At 44.6% G+C, this 25,108-nt stretch overlaps 1 protein-coding gene and 2 pseudogenes across 1 annotated transcript; all 3 read right to left on the reverse strand.

The window, feature by feature from the left end:
- Nucleotides 1–612: 612 nt before the first annotated feature.
- On the reverse strand, nucleotides 613–4,280 carry LOC123132261 (disease resistance protein RGA5). Its single transcript, XM_044552048.1, has 2 exons — nucleotides 3,060–4,280; nucleotides 613–2,704 (listed from the first exon to the last, which is right to left on the reverse strand). Exons 1-2 carry the CDS (start codon nucleotides 3,857–3,859, stop codon nucleotides 769–771), a joined length of 2,736 nt encoding a protein of 911 aa, XP_044407983.1. The 5' UTR covers nucleotides 3,860–4,280; the 3' UTR covers nucleotides 613–768.
- A 3,962-nt stretch (nucleotides 4,281–8,242) lies between these two features.
- On the reverse strand, nucleotides 8,243–13,542 carry LOC123129488 (disease resistance protein RGA5-like; annotated as a pseudogene).
- Nucleotides 13,543–15,952: 2,410 nt separating this feature from the next.
- Nucleotides 15,953–24,132, reverse strand: LOC123132262 (disease resistance protein RGA5-like; annotated as a pseudogene).
- Between the last annotated feature and the right edge of the window lie 976 nt (nucleotides 24,133–25,108).

Consider the following 25,108-nt stretch of genomic DNA (forward strand, 5'->3'; position numbering starts at 1 on the left):
CATATATAGATCATTGTTAAGCTTTTTCGTAGATAAAGTAGAGCCCCAAAACCACTACCTGTTTTTATCTCTCTTCGGGATCTATTATTAAGCTTTTCCCTAGATAAAGTAGAGCCCCAAAACCACCACCTGTTTTTATCTCTCTTCGGAATGCTGACGTTAACATATTTCGAACCGGTTCTGATTTCTGAATTACACTCCCACATAGTCATATTTAAAGGATTATGTTTTTTTCCTAAGGACAGGTCGTAGGCTTGCATATTTTGTAGTACCGAATTGTTACTCATTGGAAAGGAAACAGCTAGTGCACTCTTGACTATAATGGCGCAGAAGATTAATCAAATAAGGCTGCCGGAGATGATTCCTCAAACATCAATGATCAGGAATGAACATCAATGTTAGAGTTCACAGCCAAGCGTTATTCTGGATGTACAAGACTCAACTATTACAGGTTTTAACCAAGTGATCACCTGCGTTCACAAGATAATATAGAGATAACATATATACTACCTCCGCTCCGAAATATATGACGTTTTAGTAGGCTAGTACAGGCAAATATACAAACGTCATATATCTTAGAACGGAGGTAGTACATTCAGATCATGCAGGAACTGTACTCAGGAAGTCAAGATTCAGATATACAGCCAAATATACACTCTGACATGATAAATTACATGGTATCATGAGCCAGTAAATACAAGGAATAGTGAATAAAACAAGTTAAACGGAGAACAGCTTAAGTTACAGAGAAGGCCAATCAAGATACTACTAGTAGATTGTAACAGGAGGGTATCTTGGGTGCACCTGTGCGGCGTTCCTGAAGGCAAACTCGACATCACGGTCGTCATGGACGGATGACATGTTATCTACATGGATTTGCTCGAGGGATAAGAGGTGCACCATACCCACTGGTATAGCACTGCCACCACTCCACCTATCATGTACTCCTAGAACGAGCCTTCGAAGCTTGGGCATAGCCCCTGCCTCAAACCCCATGCATGCCGTTGCATCATCATCACGAGACCTGAGAGCAAGACACTCCAGAACTGGGAATGATCCTGTACAGATTATGACAGCACTGTCTTGAGGAATACACAAGACCTTGAGACTGAGATACACGAGGGATGGCAGCTGCCCAAGAACATGAACACCGTCAGTCCGCAACCGCTCAACACACAGAGACAGTCTATGGAGGCAATGAAGATCACCAATCCATTTTGGAACCTTGTAGAATGGCCATCCTCCCAGACGTAGATTCTCCATACGGAGGGGAGGATCAGATATTGAGTCCAGCAGGTCGACATAATGTTGAAGATTGCAGGCAAGGTAGAGAAATTTGAGGTCACAGAGCTTTCCAATGGAGGAGACCAAGGCATCAACCCCTGCCTTCAGCATATCAAACTTGTAGGACTTAGTGAGTGTCAGTTCCCTCAGATTAGTGAGCTCGCCGAGGCCCTCAATATCATCCAATGAGCTCTTGCCCATGCAATAACAACGTAGAGTACGTAGCGATTTCATGTTCCCAATCCCATTTGGGAGTCCTGTATCACGCGGAAGAATCAAATGGGACAAGCGGTGCAACATGACTATATCTGACGGGATGTTTTGTGCTGTTCGGCAATCTATATCAATTGTCTCCAAATGAACAAGCCCATGGATTTCAGTAGGAAGCTCTATGCTGCCTGATGCTGCTGAAACCTTCAAATACCTAAGTTGAAACAACTGGCCAGCAGCAGTGAGGTCGACTACCATCTCCCGGTAATCTGGAAATTCAAAGAGAAGCACACGTAGATACTTAAACTCCGAGAGAGGAGGTGTGTACTTGGACTCGCCAAACCATGCAAATGATCGAATTTGTGTTAAGCTAGTAGCAATGGTCCCCGATGTTGCGCTACCAGCACTTAATTTCAGAGATAGTCGACGGACCCTGTAGTTGCAGGCATCACGTTGTGCCATGTCTTTGTAGTCATATGCCACACAGATAAAATTATCTTCCCCACACTTGCTTAAGATCAGATCAAGCATCATATCATGAATACTACATGACAACACCTCCCCACATATGGTATCTTCAGGCTGAATCATGCCCCTATTGATAAGCTCATGGAAGTAACTCTTTGCAGCATCCTCCAAATTTGATCCATGTAAATTACTGACAAGCCCTTCAGCCACCCATTGTCGGACCAGATCAACCTTGCTAATCTTACGGTCCTCTGGATACATACCAAGGTACAAAAAACATGCACGGAGATAAAGAGGAAGATGCATGTAGCTCAGGTTTAATATACTCCTCATCTCTTCCAAGGTGGGCTTTGTGGCAAACTTGGCGCTCAGTGAATCCCTTATGCTCTCCCACTCACTCCTTGATCTTGCTTGACGACTAGCTAATAAGCTAGCAATAGTGATGATTGCAAGCGGCAGTCCACCACACTTCTTCAAAATTTCAGCTGAAACTTCTTTAAATTGTGGTGGACAGCCATCTTCAGACCCAAATACTCTATTATAGAATAAACTTCTTGAGTCTTGCTCTTGGAGGGGATTCATTTGGTAAATGCACTCACGGTCATGGAGACACGCACGGAAAGCCACATCACCCAGTCGTGTGGTTACGATTACTCTACTTCCATTACCATCTTCAGGAAAGGCACAACTAATAATATTCCATGCCGACTGATCCCACAAGTCATCGACTACAATAAGGTACCTGTTGAAATTTTGTACAATTCTGGTTATAAGTTGCCTCTGGAAAAGTTTATGTTTATAAAAAAACTTCGCTATTAACTACTCCCTCCGTTCCAAATTACTCATCGCAGAAATGGATGTATCTAAAACTAAAATACATCTAGATACATCCATACCTGCGACAAGTAATTCGGAACGGAGGGAGTATTTATGAGCTGAACTTTTCATGGCCAATAAGTAACACAAGATTTGGCACTGTCCTAAAAGAAATCTCCGCGTCATTAAAACAACTATTTAAATTTATGCCAAATGTTTTCAACTTCAGAAACTAGCTAGCCCATAAAAGTGCAGCAATGACAACTAGAATAAAAAAGTACCTCTTATGCATGAGATGTTCTCTAACACGGTCGATTATGTCTTGCACCTCATGAATGTGAGAAGACTCCTCCATTCCGAGCTTTAGTTGCAGGCCACATAGAAGGCTTGTCATATCAGGCCTTTGGGAAACTGAAACAAATGCCTTACGCTCAAATTGCCCACCAATCTTATTGTACACTTGCTTGGCAAGTGTAGTTTTACCAAGGCCGCCGAACCCTACAACGGACACTACCTTGAGTTTTTTCTCAGCATCAATCAACCAACTGACAAGCTCTTCTCTGGGGCCATCAATACCCACAAGGCCTGCAGCCTCCTTGTAGATTGCAGATATTCGGGGATCGACAGGCACAACAGTGGAGCTATAATCAACACAATCGTCAATCTTGTACCTCATGCGTCGTTCATTTGCCTCCAGAGCAAGAGCCTTGAGCTCCTCCATCTGCTCAGCAATGCGATGACGCTCCCTCAACGTCTTGAGACGTTGAGCTGTTTTCTTGATGAGGCCGGCCTTAGCATCGGCACCTCCGAATTGGCGCATGAAATCATCGATACAATTCTCCATGTCGTAGGACATCTCTCTGACATGATCTCTCCAGTTCTTGGCCAGCGGATCGAGTACCTCCATGAGCTCCAGCTTCTCGAGGGCAGCTCTCATGGCGCCGAGCTCACGCATGAGGAACGACGCCTGCTTCCTCACCCCCTTGAGCTTCCTGTACTGGTCCCCCATCAGCGTGGCGAGCTTGCTGAGGAGCGGGTTCATTACCCCCATCGTCGCGCTCACGGTTGACGCTGACGTCATCTCGAGCCGAGCCTCCTGTCCGTGTTGGCTGGCCCAACAGCTACGTGTACTGCAACTGCAAGTGAGCGGGGCGGCAATTCGAAGCGAGGGGTGTAGAATACGGCGATTTGCCGGAGCAGCCGGCGGCGAAGTCGAGCGGCCAGTCGAGGCGGAGCTCAGGAGGTCGAGGCTGGAGACGGTGGCTGGTCGTGATGCCAGGAGGCCGGGCGCCGTGGTTGGGAACCGGGAGGTGGATGGCCGCACCGGATCGATCTGCGGCCGGAGGTGGGCTACGGGGAGGTGCGGCGGCGGTTGCCGTCGGTGATGGCGGGGTGAGAGTAGTACCGGAGCAGCAGCGGGTTGCGATTTGGGGGAGAAGGATAAAGTCAGAGACGCGTCTGGATATGCAGAGTGGGAAAAATGACAGGTTGTGATTTGTGGACTGAAGGAACGAAATGCTCCGTGATTAAGGGCATCTCCAGCCGTTCGGCCCCCGAGGGCGCCTAAATAGAGCGATTTGGGGGTGTGCCGACGCTAGTTCGGTTCTTGGGGACGACCTAGCTCCCAGTCACGCCCCCAAGTGCTGGCCTCAGAATGCGGGAAATTTAAAACTTGATCGTTCCCGCTCTTAAAAGACGCCACAAATCCGGCGATCGGACGTAGTCTGGCGTTATAAAAAACAGAGCGTCGTATGCCGCAAGTTCGCGTGCATGATTCACTCGGCGGGGTCGGCTCCAGGCGTTGGCGGAGTCGGCGTGCGCGGGCTCGGCGGTGTCGGAGCTGCTTCGGTGCTGGGCTGTGTCGGCGCGGCTTCAGCACTGCTGGGCGGCGACGTAGAGGCGTCGTTCAGGCTTGGCGTCCGTGTGGTCGTGGGCGCGGGAGCTTGCGTCGTCGGCGTTGCCGTCCGCATCTGGTTCAGGATGAGGCCGCGCTCCGCCATGTACCACGCCCTGAGCTCCTCGTCGTCGCTCTGGAGCATGTCCGCCCCACCCATCAGAAAAGATATGTCGGTGTTCCTCTTCTTCGCAGCGACGTTCGTCCGGAGCAGGTCGAGCTTGATGGCGATGTTCTTCATCAGCGACGACCACCGCGCCTCGGTCTTCTCTTCACGTAGGACGGCCCGGGCCTGGGCGTCGGCGAGGCAATGCTCGATGGACTCCTGCACTCGCGCGGTTGCCGCGTCGGCGTTTTTCCCCTTCTTTGCCCATTTGTGGCCGTCCGGCCGCCCCTCACTCGCGTCCGGAGTCGTCGCGTCCGACTTGTATGTCTCCTTGGCCTTGTCGAGGGCACGTCGGACTTCCACCCACTTCTCGCACTTGTCAATGCGCTTGTAGACATGGAGGTGCTTGAAGTCGGCGTCTTGGTTGTCGCCCCGATACATGGCGAACATACGCAGCAGCTGCGCGGAGGAACAAACAGTTGGCGGGCGGCGGGCGTAGACGACGAAGATATGCGGGCGAACGGCGTGCGTACCTGATCCTCAACGCTGGCGCCGCTCTCCGGGCGAGCCGCGACCTCCTCGGCGATTTCATGCCATTTGTTGCACGCCAACTGGATACGCCCCCAATGGTTCGCCATCGCCTTGGAGCCGCGCTGCATGTAGACGCCTTTGAAGTACGGGTCAACGAGCTTCCGCTCGTCGAACTCGGCCTTGATGCGGTCCCAGTACGTCTCCAAGCTCTGGTTCGTGTCGGTGGTCGGGTCGAGGCAGACGACTTTCCATGCTTCGGCGAGGCATTCCTCCTCCTTGAACGTCCACTTGATGCGCGGTTCGCCTGACCTAGCCGCCCGCTTCTTCTTCTTCTAGCGCCCCTTCATCGGAACAGGAGCCGGCTCCTCCTCCTCCTCCTCGTCCTCCTCCTCCTCCTCGGGTTCCTGCGCTTCATGCGCGTCCTCGCCGTAGACGTAGCCGAGCTCAACCTCCATGTCGCCGTTGAGATCCACTACCTCGTCCTGGGTGGCGAACCCGGGAGACACGGCGGCCGCGGTCGATCCTGTCGCGATGATGTCGTCCATGTCAGCTCCTGTGTCGTCGGCGTCGCCGAGGTGCGAGAAGGGCAGCGGTCCACGTCGGAGATGGGGCGTCGGTGTGGACGCGTAGGCGGCGGGCGGCGAGTAGTTGTATGGAGGGTACTGCACGCCGACGAAGGCGGGCGAGGGTGTGCGCGTCGCGGGGTGGCCATGGGGGAAGGTCACGTTTGGGTTGAACCCCCCGTGCGCGTCGCCGTCGGCGTAGCCGGGCGACGATGATCCCCATGAAGAGCCAACGCCTTGCTGTCCCCAGGGCGCGTACTGGGCGTGGCTGACGGCGGGTGGATTCATCATCCCCGCGTGGTCGACCGATGAGGAAGACACCGCCGCACGCGCCGCGTTGTCGCGGGCCTTCTTGGCAATGGCCCTGTTCCGCCGGTCGGTGGTGACTGCGTCGCGTCGCTGAACTTCCACCCTCCACTCGGCGCTCGACATGCCCGGTGGCTTCGATGGCGGCGCCCTCGGCTTCCTCTGCTTCGGCTGGGTCACGGTGCCAGTCGTGGTTGCCGCCACGCGCGGCATGACGTACTTCTTCGGCGGCATGGCGGCGACTGGAAGGCGAGCTGGAGGGGGTTTGGCGGGAGAAATGAAGAGAATGGCGGGAGGAAGGCGAGCGAGCGGGAGAGATGCGAGGGAAAAGCGTCAAGAAACGACGGGAAAAGGTCCTCGGGTCGCTGCCAGGGCGGGCCCACGCGCCTTTTTCGCTTGCGCCGGCTCCCCAAGCGCCCCCCAGGGCGCCGGGTTCGGCCTGGGTCCGCCGGCACCAGTGTTTGCCCGAGTCGGCGAAAAACGGGTTTCTGGGGACGCGACTGGGCCGTTTTTTTGGCGCCGGCGCGATAAAATCACCTGGGGAGGGCCTGTTGGAGGCGCGGCTGGAGATGCCCTAACATCATCCTAACTTCAAGACATTAACATTCACAACCTTCACTTGTTTTTGTAGTTAGATTATATTAGAAGGATAAAAATCTATTATTTGAATGATTTGGACAAAGTCGATGTGCTCCTAATGTCATGCTTCAGAGTTCAGAATGGTGCATCGATCTTATCTAAGCTTTATCTTAGTAAAGCAGTCAAAACCAACTCTCCTACTCTCTTCAGAGTGTTGATATAGCAACATAAGCTTCCCTCATAAAATTTGAATGATTTGAACAAAGTGGTTGTACTCCCGGTGTATACTTTGGGTTCTAGCATGATGCATCTATCATAACCGTTTCTGTAAATAAACCAGTTAAACCCACATGTTTATCTCTCTTCAGAGTGTTGTTATTAAAACATTTGGAATTGGTTATGAATTCATAATTACACCTGGATAGCAAGTTAGCCATATTTCACATGTTATCTGTAACCTGATGGGGCTAAATTTCGTGTTTTGACCTTTTTTTGAAACCTATTCGAGATTTGACCCTAGTTTAAAAAAAAAATCAAGATCTGACTCTTTTGCTACCGCCAGGGACCAGGGCGGTAGGGTAGAACAGCCTACCGCCAAGGTCCCTGACGGTAGGGTTGTATGCACTACCGTCAAAAACCTCCTAAGTATTGAACACAGTGCGTGCTCGTGCCTACCGCCAAGCACCTTGGCGGCAGGGTTGTGCAGGCTGCCGCCAGCCCAGTTGGCGGTAGTGATGTTTTCTACCGCCAAAGTCCCTGACGGTAGGCTGTTAGACCCTACCGCCATGGACTCTGGCGGTAGCAAAAGGGTCAGATCTCGATTTTTTTTCAAACTATGGTCAAATCTCAAATAGCTTTCAGAAAAAGGTCAAAACACGAAAATTTGCCACCTGATGGTTACATATAACTTGTGAGCTACAGTGCTTCACATAGACATAGCGCAGAGGATAACCAAATCAAGGAGGATGCAGATGATTCATCAATTTTCTCTGCCAGCCGCATTCATCAGCTTTGTTTAGTTGCAAATATAAACACATCTCTTTGTTTAGTTGCAAGCATTAACAACTCTACCAATGTCCAGCGCTTGCATATACTCTAGTTCTATTTTTTAAAGGAACAGTTAAAGTGGACAACCAAATGGGCATCTGCATACAGAACAAGCGGAGGCACCTGCCTTTGTGTCTATGACATGTGGGCCCAACAGGTGGCTGGCCCACATGTCAGTGATCCAAAGGCAGGTGCCTTTAAGGCATCAAAGCTGCGTCCAGAACAAGCTGTAGTACATGTCTATTCAGATCATCCAGAAAGAATATGTAGGTGGTCAAGATTCCGACATGACCAAATATCTCAAAACTCTGCGTGGTAAATTAAGTACAATGTATGTTGCGTAACTAACTGACAAACAGAATCCCTGTATGGTAAATAGATGGAACAATATTGAATAAAAAGTTAAAAAAACAAGGCATTATTTATAGAGAATGCCGATCAAGTGAACATACTAATGGAAGGGCTTTTCGGGTGCACCTCCGCAGCAGTCCGGAAGGCAGTCTCGACATCACGTCGCTTGTGGATGGAGGATCTCACACCTATACGGATGTGCTCGAGTGCCAGCAAGTGTTCCATGCCTAGTGGTGTAGCACCACCCCACCTGTCACATATTTCTAGGCCGAGTAGCCGTAAGGTTGGGCATCACCCTTGCCTCGAACTCCATGCATATTGTAGCATCATCACCATCTTCAGAGAAGAATCTAAGGTCCTCTAGTATTGGGAATAATCCTGTGCAGGCAATGGCAGCACCACTATCTTCAGTGATATGTGTCACCCAGAGACATAGTTCGACGAGGGAGGGCAACTTTCCAACGATATTAACCTCTTCAGTCGACAAATGCTCAACCGACAATGACAGGCTACCAAGGCAATGGAGGTCACCAATCCAATTAGGAATTCTCTTCAACAACCACCCTCGTAGATAAATTTTCTCGATATGGAGAGGAGGGTTGGACAATGAGTATATCAGGTCACAGTAATGCTTAGAAGGCTCCCCATGGACAATAAGTAATCTGAGGTCACAAAGCTTTCCAATTGAGGATACCAAAGCATGAACTACCTCCACCGTCATTTTGCCGAGGAACACCAAGACCCTCAGATTGGTCAGCTTGCCAAGGCCATCAATATCCTCTAGCGAGCTCTTACCAATATCAAAGCAGTTTAGATCACGTAATGATTTAATGCTTTTGATCCCTTGAGGCAACCCTATACCCTTTGGAAGTGTTAGTTGAGACAATCGTGGCAAGAAAACTATATCTGACGGGAAGTTTTGCGCAGATCGGCTAGCTATTTGCAGTGTCTCCAAATGAACAAGCTCTTGAATTTCGGTAGGGAGATGTACGATGCATTGGAACGCAACAACTTTCAAATACCTTAGTTGAAACAATTGACCAATAGGTGTGAGTTGTACCCCTTTTGTATGAGAATTCATACACCAGAACCCGAAGGTACTTAAATAGCGACAGTGGAGGTGCGTACTTGGACTCCCCAAACTGTGAAAATGAGCGAACATGTGACATGCTAGTATGAATGACCCTTGGTGATACATCATTAGATCTTGGATTCAAGGACAATCTACGAACCTTGTGCTCAAAGGCATGCATTCTTGTAACATCTTCCCAATTATATGCCACACTGATAAAATTTTCTTCTGCACACTTGTTGATGATCAAATCAAGCATCATATCATGCACTTTGCAAGACACCACTGCCTCATCGCCCATGCTCTTTTCAGGTTGAATCATGCTTCTATTGATAAGCTCATTAAAATAACTCTTCGCAACACCCACCATATTTGATCCATGAGTATTACTTACAAAGCCTTCAGCTACCCATTGTAGAACCAGATCACGCATCAGAATCTCGTGGTCTTCTGGATACATGCCAAGGTATAGCAGACATGGACAGAGATGTAGAGGAAGATGCATGCAGCTAAGGTTTAATATACTCCTCATCTCTTTCAATGCCGGAGTTGCGGCAAACTTGGCACTGAGAGAATTTCTTATGCTCTCCCACTCATCCCTTGATCTTGCTTGGTGACTAGCTAATAGGCTGGCTATAGTGATGATTGCAATTGGCAATCCTCCACACTTTAAGTTGGGGTGGCCAGTCATATTCAGACCCAAATACTCTCTTAAAGAACAACTTTCTTGAGTCTTGTTCTTTGAGGGGTCTCATTATGTAAACACATTCACGGTCACCGTGGCATGCCCAAATAGCCACATCATCGACTCGTGTGGTTACTATTACTCTGCTTGCATTAGCAACTTCTGGAAAGATACAACTTATAATATTCCATGCTGATTGATCCCACAAGTCATCAATGACAACTAGGTACCTGTTAATTATTTGTTCATGTTAGATATGTCAAATTATGATATGTTTACATGATTGCAGAAGCAATGAAAGCACACAAACCTGATAAAGCACATATACCAATAATAAAGTAAAAAAAGGTGCAAGCAAAAAGATGATATTCCTTACATTAATTAGCATGTTTGCATAACATTCAATCCTAAACCAAAGAAAAAACTAACGTCCACACGTGTGTCATTTTGCACATCGCCCACACGCCTTCATTACCACTCATTTTGTCACGTCAAAATAGATGACGTCAGCAGGAATCTTTTTGGTTTCAGCTTAGAAACGTTTATCTCCTAATTAAAAAATTCAATTAAAAATACGTTTTCACCATTAAATTCGTCTCGACGAGATCTTCAAAACTAGACCCCATGTTGATATGCTTAGACGAATTTTTTTTTGCCCAAAAGTTGCCATGATGTTTAGATTGTAGTTGCCATAGTGCTTAAACTAAAGTTTCCATGTGGCAATTTTAGTTTGTAGAGCATAGCAATTCTAGTATTTTGATAATGACAATTCCAGTATTTTGACCATGAAAATTATTTTTTGTATGAATCATGGCAATTTTAAGTGCATGTATCATGGCAATTTTAGTTGATGGTTCATGGCAAGTCTAGTTTCTTAATTCTCCGTTTTATAATATGTCAAAATTTACTTTGAAATGTAGAAGAAACTAGCTGAAACATATCATGGCAACTTCAGTGTAACACCATGGCAATTCATGTGTAATAGACATGACAACTTTTAACCAAAAAAAATTCATTGAAATATATTGATATGAGATCTAGTTTCGATGATCTCATCGCGAGGGATTTAATGATGAAAACGGATCTTCAATCGGATTTTTCATTTAAGAGATAAAACATTTTAAAAATTAAAATCCAAAAAGATTCTCACATTCATGCATGCGGTGACGTGACACAGTCTGTGTGTTATAGGGCGTGTGTGCAGATTTGGCTCCCACCACACGTGTGGGCGTTAGCGTTGTCCAAACCAAATCAATTCATGTACAATCTGTTATAACTCTCTAAAGAAATTTAACTTATCTTTCAATGCTCAAAAACAAAAAGACCACAACCTTCTATTATATAACATAGAAGATAGTGACATGAGCCCGTACATTTATGTACCTATGTAAGTAATACACTTTTTTGGATCCAACTACTATTTGCCATCAATCTATCTATAACCTGAATCAATTTAAGTTTGTGCCTATGCTAATTCAGCTTTAGTTACATAATCAATGGAAAATTAAGATAATTAATCTTCCAAAATTTATCTCTTTCATATACGTTCATCTAGAATTTGCCTATCTTTTCATTTTGGTCATTTTTACTAGGCTCGTGCGACAAACACACAATTCTATATTTTATTGGCATTTATTTTATTTGATGACTTTGCTATTTAGAATTTGCTATTTACTCTTTACTTATTTCAAATTCCATAACAATAACTTTCTTGCAAAAAAAGTCCCATCTTTGATGTTGCGAAACTCGAGCCGGAGTCATGGCAACACGGAGGGTACCGTTTGGAGGCGAGACGGGATTTGAGACGTTTGAAGTGTCAGCATACACGTGCATGTGTGTGCGGCTCTAGCTACTATCTGTTACACTGTTTAGTTAATAGTCATCAGTGGACTATAGTTAATAGTTAATTTATGCATCTTAAAAAACATGCTAGATTAGTTACTAAGCTTATATTAGGTGACTGTTTGACTTCAAGACTAGAGTCACCATGCACATGCAATTGTCCAGTTTTTTATTACCTAATTGATCTTTGATCTGATAATAACACTAACATCTAGTCAATGAGTGAGAGCATATATTAGGACTGTGAAGACACGAACACACTGATCATGTAAATATTGTAATATATACAAAACGCTGAATTATTGAAAGATAGGTGATAAGTGGTTTATGGTTAAGCTACAATTTGTGTTGTGTTTTGAATTAGGCCTTTGTTCCGAAACAAATGATGCTTGTTACTCTGACCTAAGCAATAGCTTATAAGAAGTTATAGTTTGAAAAGACTATTTTATAACGAATGCTATCATTTGCACTTGATCAACCATAACCATTTCTTACGAACTAGATATAAATATATGGCTTTGCAATTTTTGATGTGGTTGATCGCTAAATGACTATTTCTGCTATGCACCATCTGATCTAAGAACGAAATTTGTGTAAGTATAGATGGGATGTGAAGATCTTAATCACACAACTAGCAATATCAATTAAGAAAGTCGACTGACCTATAGATAAAGCATCATGAATTTTGGAAATAAGATAACTTCATCCTTTCAATGGCCAAGCACAAAATACCAACAAGGTATGGCGTCCGGCTAAATCATATCTCTTGCATTAGTAAAGATACTTAAAAGTCACTACTCCTTGCCAAAAAAATGGATTTGTGTAATACCACAATTACCACAAGTAATTAACCACCCAAGTGCAAAAGTGACAATTAGATCAAAAGAAGTACCTATTATGTGTGAGATGTTCTCTAAGACAACCAACGATATCTTGGACCTCACGAGCATGAGATGACTCTTCCTTCATCCCAAGCTTCAATTGTAGACCACTAAAGAGGCTTGCCATATCAGGTCTTTGGGAAATGGATATGAATGCCTTGCAACTGAATTGTCCTCCGATCTCATTGTATACTTGTTTGGCAAGTGTAGTTTTACCAAGACCCCCAAATCAACAATAGCCACCACCTTGAGGTTTTTCTGGGTGCCTGTCAAGCAACTTACAAGCTCTTTCTTTGGGCCATCAATACCGACAAGGCCTGCTGCCTCCTTGTAGATCGCTGACATCCGAGGATTGACCAGAACGATGCGAGAAGTAGAATAGACACAATCATCAATCTTGTACCTTTGTATCAGAACAACAAAAATAATTATGTATTGATTTCATATGAATGATCTTGAGGGCTAGGAGTTCCTATATTGAAAGTAAAATAGTCTTGTACCGCATGCGACGTTCATTTGCCTCTAGAGCAAGAACCTTGAGCTCCTCCATTCCATGAGCAATTTGATGACGCTTCCGCAACATCTTGAGACATTTAGCGGTCTTCTTGATAAATCCCTTTTTGGCATCAGTGCCTTCAAGGTCGCGCATGAAGTCATCTATGCAATTCTCCATGTCATAGGACATCTCCCTGACATGATCTCTCCAGTTTTTGGCCAAGGGGTCGAGCTCGTCCATGAGCTCAAGCTTCTCAAGCAGGGCTTTTATGGTGCTTAGCTCATCCTTGAGGAACGAGGCTTGTCTCCTCACCCCTGTGAGCTTAGTGTACTCGTCGCCCATCAGTGTCGCGAGCTTGCTGATGAGGGGGTTCATCACCCCTATAGTGGCGCTAACAATTGGTGGAGGCATCTCAATCCGAGTTCACGCAATTGAGGTACGTGACGGAGATCCGAAGCGAGGCGGTGCCTCTTATCGATGAAGCAGGCGACAACTTTGTCCATTTCCTCTTGTTAGAGAAGACAGTGGCACGGCGGCAAAGTCCAATATGCGAGGCGGAACTCGAGAGGGAGACTGCGGCTGCACGTAGTTGTATAACATATTATGGGCATAAATCAAAAGCTCATCCTGGAGATTCTTCTCCCACTAAAGTACACAATGCGTGTGTGATATCATCGTTCGCTTCAGCTAGTTGACGGACGATCACTGTCATTGTGTTTTGAACAGTTAGTTTTAAGTAATGTGGCTGGACTTGCACTTCTATATTTGCTTAATAATTTGGCTAGACTTGTACTCGGCTATGTGTTGTATTAGCTGGGCGGCAAGCCACTGTATATAGGAGGCAGCCTTTTCTGCCACTTGCTTATCTTTGATATTTCTGTTTTGAAACTTTTTTTCTTTGAAAAGGGGGACTCCCCGGTCTCTGCATCAAAACGATGCATACGGCCAACGAGATTTTAAAGTCTGAAGCAAAAGTAAAGGCAAGCTCACAAAGAGCCAAAGGGCCAAAAACAGAAAAGCCAAAAGGCCACAACCGGCTGGCATAAGAAAGATAGGAAAACTAATTGCCTATCCTATTACATGACCGCCATCCAAACCGTTTGAAGATATCCCGTGCTACCATCTCCCACCGGACAGACCTAGTAACCAAACGCTCCCTGACCTTCGTCGGAGTGAGTAGCGACCACATACGATCAACGCAGTGGCGTGGAAGATAACCTGCAAAAAATGAATATTTGTTGTTCTGTTAAAAATCAAATCATTTCTGCAGTTTCAAATTGCCCATAATAAAACACATACTCCTACGCGAATGTGTCTAGCTGTTTCGGACTCTATCCCATTAAGGCCTCCTTTGGTTCATAGGATAGGAATGCTATAGGAATAAGAAGATCATAGGAAGTGAGATGACATGTATCTCAATTCCTATAGAGAAAGAGATGTCATTTGATGCATAGGATAGGAATTTTTCCATTGAGTCTTTGCTAATATATTTTTTCCTCCAAAATATGAATGATTGATCCCTATCCTACATATGAATAGGAATTCATTCCTACAAACCAAAGGGCTTCAAAGAAAAATTTCCTATACAAATCCTATCCTATAGAAATTCTATGAAATTCCTACAAACCAAAGAAGGCCTAAGTCACGTTCCAAATAACGTGCTGACAGAATTCAGGGGAGTAATGTTAAAGGCTATGTGCACCGTCCGCCACAAAACCTTGGCCAACGGGCACTCAAGAAAAAGGTGTTTGATAGTTTCACCCCGATCACAAAAACTACACCTAGTAGATCCTGTCCAGTTGCGCTTTGCCAAGTTATCCTTAGTTAATATTACTTGTTTATGTACAAATCACATAAATACTTTAATTTTTAAAGGAACTTTAACTTTTCAAACATATTCGGAAGTAGGACCGACGCTAGAGTTGATAACGTCGAGATACATCGATTTAACCGTGAATTCTATTTTGAAACTTGCACCTGAATATTATTTAAATACGCCGTATCTGAATAGTACTAGTTTTCAGCATTTTCCCTTGACCAGTCGCTGAGGAAAACAGAGCTGAACAACCAATTTAACTTCGTAAGCGCCCTCTGTTTGTGCCCTTTAGATAGCAACTACTGTCGATGATAAATAGACCCTCACTTTTTTATTCTACAATGCACACAAACAAGCGTGCGTATGATATTATTGAAGAAGAAGAGGGCAAGACACCAACCACGCTACCTCAGAGGCAGCTAGTCCACCAAACAGGACTCAGAGTCACAATACCTTTGTGAGCAAAGTTGTGGTTCTGAATGTCATACTCCATAGTTCAGAATGGTGCATCAATCATAGCAAAATGGTTTATAAAGCTGAGACAAGATGGCCTGTTATGTTTTATCTCTCTTCAAGATGATATATTATACTCCCTCAGATCCATATTAATTGTCGCTGCTTTACTACAACTTTATACCGTTTCTGAATTCAGAGTTACACGAGACATCAAGTTAGCCATATTCCGCAGGTTGTAGATTTGAATAGTCTGTGACTTGATATATGCATAGGAAGATATTAGTTACGTTGCTTCCCCTAAAAAAAAGTTCAGTGCTTCACATAAGATGATTATAATCAAGCATCGATGTTCAGTTGTACACATCAGCCTTAGTTGCAAATATGAACACATGTCTTTGTTTAGTTCCCAACATAAAAAATCAGAGTATTACCTACAAATTTCATATATACACGTAATCTAAAATAACAAAATAATGTGGAGGTAGACACACGATAGGTGTTTGTGTACAAATCCAATAAAATTGAGAAGAAAAAACTATTCCTTGTCAATTTTTCTAGAATATGCATTCCTTGCCAAATTGATCAGGGGCACTGTGCAAATTATTGAAGAAAAAGGAGCAACGACACAGTGTCTAAAAACTCGTATAATATGGCAATACACGATGAGGTCTGGTACATAAGAACAATATCCAGTAATAAATTAAATAACAAAATAAACGGTGGTAAAATGGCGAAGGGAGAGTCTGCTCTTTGTTGCTATAGTTCCCCCGATCCATGTTCAGCTGTGTGCCAGTCCATGTGACGAATACCTTATGTTTTCTTTTTTCCCGGTGCTTGCCTTCGAGCAAGTCGAACTTGCCTTTTACCTCCAGTGTTCCCCTGTTTAGCCAGTAGGCTGATGTAGGCACTTCCAGCCTATGTCAGCGAGCTTTTCATGTATCCAGACATTGGTTTCATTTTCAATAAAAATGGAGCCCTTTTCATCTTTAAAAAGAAAAATAGCGAAGGGATGATGCAAATTAGAGTGGCTGATCGAAAGAGACAAATTGCTATCTGCGGTGCTCGTCACTGTCAGTTTTCATATTTGGGATTCAGGCTGCTAGTCATCACTTCCAGTGGAACATTCCACTTGTTGTGCAATCTGACTCTGCAACAGCTCTCTGCTGGTCGTTCTCAGCTACAGTGAGTATGTAAACACTATTATCCCTGAGTATACAATGCCTTTCTCACGCACAATAGGGAGTAAAGCCGGACCCATCGACGGTAAAGGTCGGATGGCCTGGGTGCAGCTCTATACAGTTTTTGAACGCAGAGTTCGCATCACGGAGCACTCGTTGAGGAAACCGATCAGAGTCACTTCCCATATGTACGGCGACATGCTCGAGACTTAACAGGTGCTCCAAGCCAACTGTCGCGGCACCACCCCAGTACCTCTCGTTGAAATGTAGCCTGAGCCTTCGGAGTTTGGGCATAGCCCCTGCCTCAAAGGCAAGGCATGCGGTCAGATCACTACCAGCGAAGCATGCAAAGTCCTCCAGAACTGGGAATAATCCCATGGAGATGCTCGCAACATTCCTTTTTCTCCCTTCTCTTGGAGCGAAGCTCGACACAGACAAAGAGAGGTGAACGAGAGAGGCCATCTTACCAAGAGCAAGAAACTCATCGATGGTCATCTCTTCAACATCCAGCTCCAGGCGGTAGAGACATTGGAGACTGCAAATCCATTTGGGAGCTCTGGACATCTTCCAATCATCCAGTTTAAATACCTTGATATGGCGAGGAGGATCTGATAATGAGGCCAGCCGTTTTTTTGTATCTATGACCTGACCATGGATGCAGAGATATCTGAGGTCATGGAGCATTCCAATGGAGGACACCAAGGCATCAACCCCTGCTGTGTTCAAATCACCCATGGCACACTTTGAGAGCCTTAGGCACCTCAGATTGGTCAGCTCACCGAGTCCCTTGATATCCTCCAAGGAGCTCCATCCCAGTTCAAACCCATCTAGAGTGCGCAGTGATTTCATGTTCCTGATCCCTTTAGGCAGATCTGTCTTCTTTGGAACTACCAAGTGGGTCAAGCGACGCAAGTGAACTATATCTATGGGAGTTGTATCCATTTGATATGTAATTCTAGTGTCTCCAAATGCACAAGCCCTTGCATTTCAGTAGGGAGTTTCACGTATTGGTCAGCTGAAACCTTTAAATACCTCAATTGGAGCAATTGGCTAATAGCTCTCAGATCGATTTCCTTGTGGCATAGTTCCCCCAAAACTTCAAAGTGAATGACTCTGATATACTTACAATGCAAAAGAGGAGGTATGTACTTGGATTCCCCAAACCGTGCAAGTGATCGAACTTGTGATAGGCTAGAGGCAATGGTCTCTGATGCTGTCCCATCTGCTGCGCTGCCACCGGTTAAATTCAGGGATATACGGCGGGTCTTGTACTTCCAGGCATGCTCTCTTGCCATGTCTTCAGAACTGCATTCAACTCTGATAAAGTTGTGCTCTGCACACTTGCTTAAGATTAAATCAAGCATCATATCATGTAGACATGTACTCTGCATGATAACAACTCTCCATGATCAGTACGTTCAGGCTGAATCAAGCTTCTGTTGATAAGTTCATTGAAATAGCTCTTCGCAGCAACCTCCATATCTTGCCCATACAAATTATTGATGAAGCCTTCTGCAACCCATTGACGAACCAAATCATCCCTCTCTATCTCACGGTCTTCTGGATACATACCAACGTGCAGAAAACATGCCCGGAGATGAAGAGGAAGATGCATATAACTAAGGTTTAATATACTCTTTATCCCTTCCGTTGTGGGATTTATTGCAAACTGGGTGCCCAGAGAATTCCTTATGGCCTCCCACTCGTCCATTTCAGGACGACTGGCTAATAGGCTAGATATAGTAATGATTGCAAGTGGGAGTCCACCACACTTCTTCAGAATTTCAGCTGAAATATCTTCAAATCGGGATGGACAGTCATCTTCAGATCCATATATTCTATTATAAAATAACCTTTTTGAGTCTTGTTCGTCGAGGAAGTTCATTCTGTAAATGGACCCTGGGTGACTGCAGCATGCCCCAGAAGCCACATCTTCCACTCGAGTGGTTACTATTACTCTACTCCCTTTATCATTTTCTGGAAAGGCACGGCTAATAGCATTCCATACTGATTGATCCCACAGGTCATCAACTACAATAAGGTACCTGTCAATTGTATGCAGACATTACACTATGATTGGATATGAATATAAGTTGCAGGGGAAAGTACCAAAACATTCTATTGAACTTGAATGAAATTAAAACCAATTGGATTCAAGCGAATCTGCTATCGAGGGTTAGATTAGCAGGCTCACATATTTCTCAAAACTAAATGGCACCATCAGATAATCTCAATAAGACAATAACATCCAAGTTAATTTCGCTCACTAAATTCTCAGGCACAAAATATATGCTATTGTATTTCTATCTTCTAAGCAAAAGGACTAATTAACTTCACATTAATTGTAAAATGTACGATCCTTGCAATTAAAGAAAATTGCATCAGCCGTTCACAAGAGAAAATCAGGGAATTAAGCAAGCAAGAAAGAAAGCATGCATGGATCATAATGGATGGTCTTCCTGTAGACCTGTACCAGTCGATTGCACGGACAAGCATCTAAGCATATTACAATAGATATATGCTGTTGTATTTCTATGTCTTTCGTTTTGATAATAACTGAATCCTTATTCCTAAGGCTAAATTAGTACTTACTTCCTCCATTCCTAAATATAAGTCTTTCTAGAGATTCCAATATGGACTACATACGGAGCAAAATGAGTGAATCTACACTCTAAACTATGTCTATATACATCCATATGTAGTCCATATTGAAATCTCTAAAAAGACCTATATTTAGGAACAGAGGGAGTAGTTCACAATACATGATTATTGACTTCAACGGCCAAGCTACAAAACTGTCCCCTGTTTCACTGTACAAAACACAGCTGGGTACGTAAGATGCAAATATGCATGCCAAAAAAAGAAAGATGCAATGCAAGTATGCAATAAGCTTATTTGGAAGTCTTGGGCTCCAAAGAAGTGTAAGTTTTTCCTCTGGCTGGCAGCGGACAATAGATGCTGGACAGCGACAGATTGGCACAAAGGGATTGCCCCACCCGAGTCAAAGCCCCATGTGTGATCAAGAGCTAGAAACGATCCAACACATTTTGACGAACTTTGTCTTCTCTAGACAAGTTTGGTGTGTGCTCGTCGCTCTGGTCTACCGGACTTCTCGCCACACACCGACGATAATGTGTTGTGTGATTAGTGATTGAGAATCAATTCTTTGCCTTCTGGTATCTTCAAACAGGGGCTCAACTCGCTGATCACTTTGGGGGCCTGGATGTTGTGGAAGCATCGGAATGATTGTGTGCTTAATGGAGCCACATCGAGTGTCAACCTAATGGTTAGTAGGATTTCGGAGGAAGGACACCTCTACTGCTTGGCCAGAACTAGGGACATGGCGCAACTTTTGGCTTCTACCACCTAATGGTCATTCATTTTTTTTGGTTACTTTGGTCGTTGTTTTTTGTAACAGGCGCGGGTTTTTTCTTTTCTAGTTTTGGGTAGAGTGGCATGTGTCGGGATTTCCTTGTAACCTTTTTTTCTCCTTAATGCAATGATACACAGTTCTAATGCATATTCGAGAAAAAAAACTTGCAGTTTATATAGAGCAACATTATAACCGCATTCATGTTGATTGGCATCATGTAAGTGTTAAACACTTGATAACGTGACAGAGGAGATTGGCCGAGGTAATTAGCGCGGCCAGGTTGTTAGCTAGGAGTGTTAGCTCCTATCTCTTGTAACCATACTCTTATCCCTTCTCCTCCAAGATGTAATCTCTCCTACAGAATCTCAACAATGTATGCCCTATCAGGGATGTGCGCCCCTGCCTATAAACATGTAGGTCATCCCCTCACAACGAGGTAAGACGTTTTCCGCATCCGCACAGTAAGAGCTTGTGCATCAGAAAAATGTTATGGAACAACCAACAATATGCACATATGCGCCATACAGAAAAGAAATATGCAATTTAATTTTTGAGCAGTGCAGCTACAACCTCTTGTCGGTTTTGTACAATATGTCTGCTCATAGTATTGTGCAAGTCATTTTTTTTGGCATCAGCACACCTTCTAAGTAATTACACATACACACACCAAAAATCCACATTGACAAAGTCTCAATGTGTTGTGGAACTAAGATGCATTGACAAAAGTCTGATGTTAATACTACAAATTTGGTGTTATAGCCAAAAAAATGCAAGATTTGTCATGGGCCCAAACAATAGAACAAATACCTCACACGGAGGCATCTAAAAACTTCTTAATATGTGTCTACAGACTGCCACATCGTGCTGTAAAGACATTTTCTTTCCTTTGGAAAATGTTGAAAGTGTGGTCATACTATTGGATACATTCGGGGTAAAGAAAATGGAATGAGCAATGTTTAGTCCCTTTTTGTAACATTTTGTAAACTGCCACAAAAAATCATGTAGAGACATTTCTTAAGTCACTTCACTAATTGACTTAAACCACATTTTCATCAAGAAAGCTCAAAGATTAGCGAATGGCCAATTTATAACAACAAAATTAAAAGGACAACGACCAACCTCATTGAATGACCAACGACGAATCCTAGCTAACCTAGACCTAGCACAGCATGGGAACAAAGGACCCGAGGCCGGATGTGCCACTATGGCCACTACCCACTAGTGCTCGCCAGCAGCCACACTAATGCTGGAGAGAGCTCACGACCAAACCAATGAAAGAGCAAGACAGGGGAAAGGACCCGTGTAGGCAGATCTTTGGCCAGTCCAGAACCAAAGCAAGTCGGCAGACTCCGCCAAACACCAATCACAGCGACAGGGGACTCGCCTTCCACAGCTCCAACCAAGAATGGTGAAGAGGAGGAGCACATGCCTTCAAGGACCGCTTCACGACCACTGCCCCACACCCCAAAACACAATCATGCAACCAATACCACCCCGGCAACCCACACCAAAGGCCTAAGAAGTGAGGTTCGTTATGTAGGCAGATCAGTGAAGGCCAGCCCGGCCAAGCAGGGTAATGGTCGTCATCACTCATCATTACGCATAACAATTACAGTATGGGTATAGAAGCAACTTTCTATTAAATGCTATGTTAGTTAGATGGGAAAGTTGTGATATTGTGTTTGATGATTAGTTCTATACTGATTTTAGAATGTATGTTCAATTCTGCAGGAGTACATAGACAGTATAATACCTTCATACAATGTCTTATAGAATGTATCGTCTCTTGGCCATACATAAAAAACCAATAAATATGCCTCTACTTTGCAATACAATCCATGTTCAAAGAAGCGATGAAATGGGCAAGGTTGCAAGGCTTTCTGGAAGGTGGGGAAGTTGTGGGTTGAACAAGTAGTAGTCCTTCTCTCATATTACTTTTTTCGATTTCTACTATAAAATATATGAGTATAGGTTCTCTTTAAAAAATAATGAGTACAGGGATTGTGGGCTTGTGCGGTTCGACTAACTCTCTAATCACTAGTCCCCAGCCGACTAAAAAAAAGGGCAGCCCGGTGCATGTAGCTCCCGCTTGCGCAGGGTCCGGCGAAGGGTCCGACCACTTTGGGTCTATTGCACGCAGCCTTTCCCTACATTTCTGTAAGAGGCTGTTTCCAGAGTCCCGAGCCGACTGACTACCAAAAATCAGAACTTTGAAATTTAAATACATACAATGCTTCTACCTAATCAGAACAGTTTTTTGTGATTATCCTAGATCATGCATCCTACAAGCTTATAAATGAGCACTGATTTTTTTTTAAATGAGCATTGATTAAATCACACAATTGTTCAAATTCAACATAACATGCCAATGCAAGTGCATGGGTGGTTATTGAAGTAAATTAATACCTGTTATTTGTGAGATGTTTTCTGAGGTCCTCAATGAGGTCTTGCAACTCACAAGCACTAGAAGAACCATGCATCCCAAGTTTTAATTGTAGACGGTTGAGAATCCATGTCATATTAGGTTTTTGAGATATGGGAAGAAACGCCATACAGTTGAACCGCCCTTTGATTTCATCATACACCTGTTTTGCAAGTGTAGTTTTACCCAGACCACCGAATCCAACAATGGACACCACCTTGAGCTTCTTCTCGGTATCAGTTAACAAATTGACAAGCTCTTTCCTTGGGCCATCAGTACCTACAAGACCAGCTGCATCCACATATATCGCCGACATGCGAGGATCGATAGCCACAAAACTAGAACTAGAATTGCACTCATCGATCTTGTACCTGAAAGAGGATGTCCAGGAAGAAAGTCACACTTAAGTCCTTTAGAGACAGTAGTAGGCAAGCAAAATTCTTCTTTTTTTTTCCTTTTTTCTAAAAGATTGTGAAACTCCCGTCCTCTGTGCCTTCTATTATTGCAAAGTTTTAAGATCCAACATCTCACACATGAGTAACAAATGCCACCAAGGCTAAAACCGAAAAGAAACAATTTTTCTTTCGATAATGAACAACCACAGATCAGATACAACATATAGCACAGATATGCCTTTGTAATTCTAGGTGTGTTATATACTCTACAAAATATACAATGTACAGTATCTGCATATTTTTCTTGAGAAAAGGGGGAGAATGTGCACCTGATGCGCCGTTCATTTGCCTCTAGTGCAAGAACCTTGAGTTCCTCCATCCGGTCAGCAATCCGATGACGCTGTCCCAACGTCTTGAGATGTCGAACGGTCTCTTTGATGAAGCCTGCCTTGGCAGGAGCACCTCCAAATTGGCGGATGAAGTCATCAATGCAGTTATCCATGTCGTAGGACATCTCTCTGACGCGGTCTCTCCAGTCTTTGGCCACCGGGTCGAGCTCATCCATAAGCTCCATCTTCTCAAGGGCAGCGTTCATGGCGCTCAGTTCCTTCTCGAGGAAGGACGCCTGCTTCCTCACCCCTTTGAGCTTACTGTACTCGTCGCCCGCCAGGGTGGCGAGCTTGCCGAGGAGGGGCTTCATTACCCCCATCGTCGCGCTCACCGGCATCCCGACCAAATCCTCCTTCCGCTGTTGGCTCGACAGCTACGGTCCCCTGCTGCAGGTCAGCTTGACGGAGATTTGAGGAGAGCCGGCAGCGTGGCGGCGAAGTCGAACAGCCGAGGCGGAGCTCCAGAGGTGGAGACGGGAGCTGCTCGTGATGCCTTGAGATCAGTCGGCTAGGTCGGGTGCCGGGATGTGGATGGCCGTGCCGGATCTACGGCGGGAGGTGGATGGCCGTGCCGGATCTGCGGCGGGAGGTGGATGGCCGTGCCGGATATGGGCCGGCAAGGGAGGAGGCGGTCGTCGCGAGTCAAGGCGGAGGAGGGCAAGAAGTAGCAGTGGTGAGATCTGGGGCTGACGAACTCCTACACTCGCGTGCTGCAGGTAAGCGAGACGGTGCAGTGGTGTCGGTCGGAGCAGCCGATGGCGCGGCGGCGAAGTCCAGTGGGCGATGCTGAGCTCGGGAGGTGGCTGCTTGTAATGCCGGGAGGCGAGGCGGGGTGGGCAGGTCCCCGGAGGTGGCTGTGCTGGATCTGCGAACGGAGGTGGATTGGCTGCGGCGTATCCGCGGCCGGTGGTGGACTACGCGATGGCGCGCGGGCAAGCAGTAGCAGACTAGCAGTGCAGTAGGAGTAGTGATTTGAGGGTGACGAGCCGACGACCGGAGGGAGTCACGTCAAGTCAACAGCGCGTGCAAATGGATACCGAAATGACTGACATGCCCCCCGTCCCATGATTACCCTCCGTTCCTAAATACTCCTACCTACTACTAGTACCTTCTTTCCGATTTATAAGATTCAATTTAAAAATCTCACCAATCAAGATAGATGATGAGTGGTGAAATAATTTTCGTGATTTGTAAAAACACTCAATTAATGCGCTCTTTTCCCCAAAGAATTGTGTTTACCAATACATTAATTGCAAGGCATGCATACATGAAGTAAATGCATTTGTCAAGTTTCTCATAATCCTTGCATGCAATGAATTAATGCATCTTAAAATCTGAGCATGGGATGAGGAACAATCATATTGAGATTTATAAAATGGGAAACCGAAATTTTTAAGATAAGCCCTATAAACCGGGAAAGAGAAAGTATAAGTCTTTTTAGACATTTCAAATGGACTACAATATATAGATATATGTAGACATATTTTAGAGTATAGATTCACTTATTTTGCTCTCTATGTAGACATTTGTTGGAATCTCTAAAAAGATTTATATTTGAGAACGGATGGAGTAATATCCTAATTTACAAACTAAACGTGCATGGCTAACCTGCGGTTACCCGTCAGTTCTTTCAGAACGAGGATGCAAGGCTCGGATATGTTTAGGGCTCCTTGATTCTTTTTGGAGGATCAGAATCCTTAAGAATATTTCTTAAGTTGATTGTTTGATTCATGGAATTAAATTCTACAGGACTATTTTCTAAGGAATTATTTGTACTTTCTATTGTGGAAAATCTAGCGCACTCCTACCTCTTTTTATAATTCATTTGTTTTTCTAAGCCATCAAAAACATTATTTTATTTGTGAAAAACACATTGTTAATTCTATATAATTTAAGTGGGCATGCCCTTTAATCTTTTTTTCTTAATGTACAAGAAAAACCTCAAGTT

Source organism: Triticum aestivum, chromosome 6A (assembly GCF_018294505.1).
Source record: "Triticum aestivum cultivar Chinese Spring chromosome 6A, IWGSC CS RefSeq v2.1, whole genome shotgun sequence".
Classification (NCBI taxonomy): Eukaryota; Viridiplantae; Streptophyta; class Magnoliopsida; order Poales; family Poaceae; genus Triticum; species Triticum aestivum.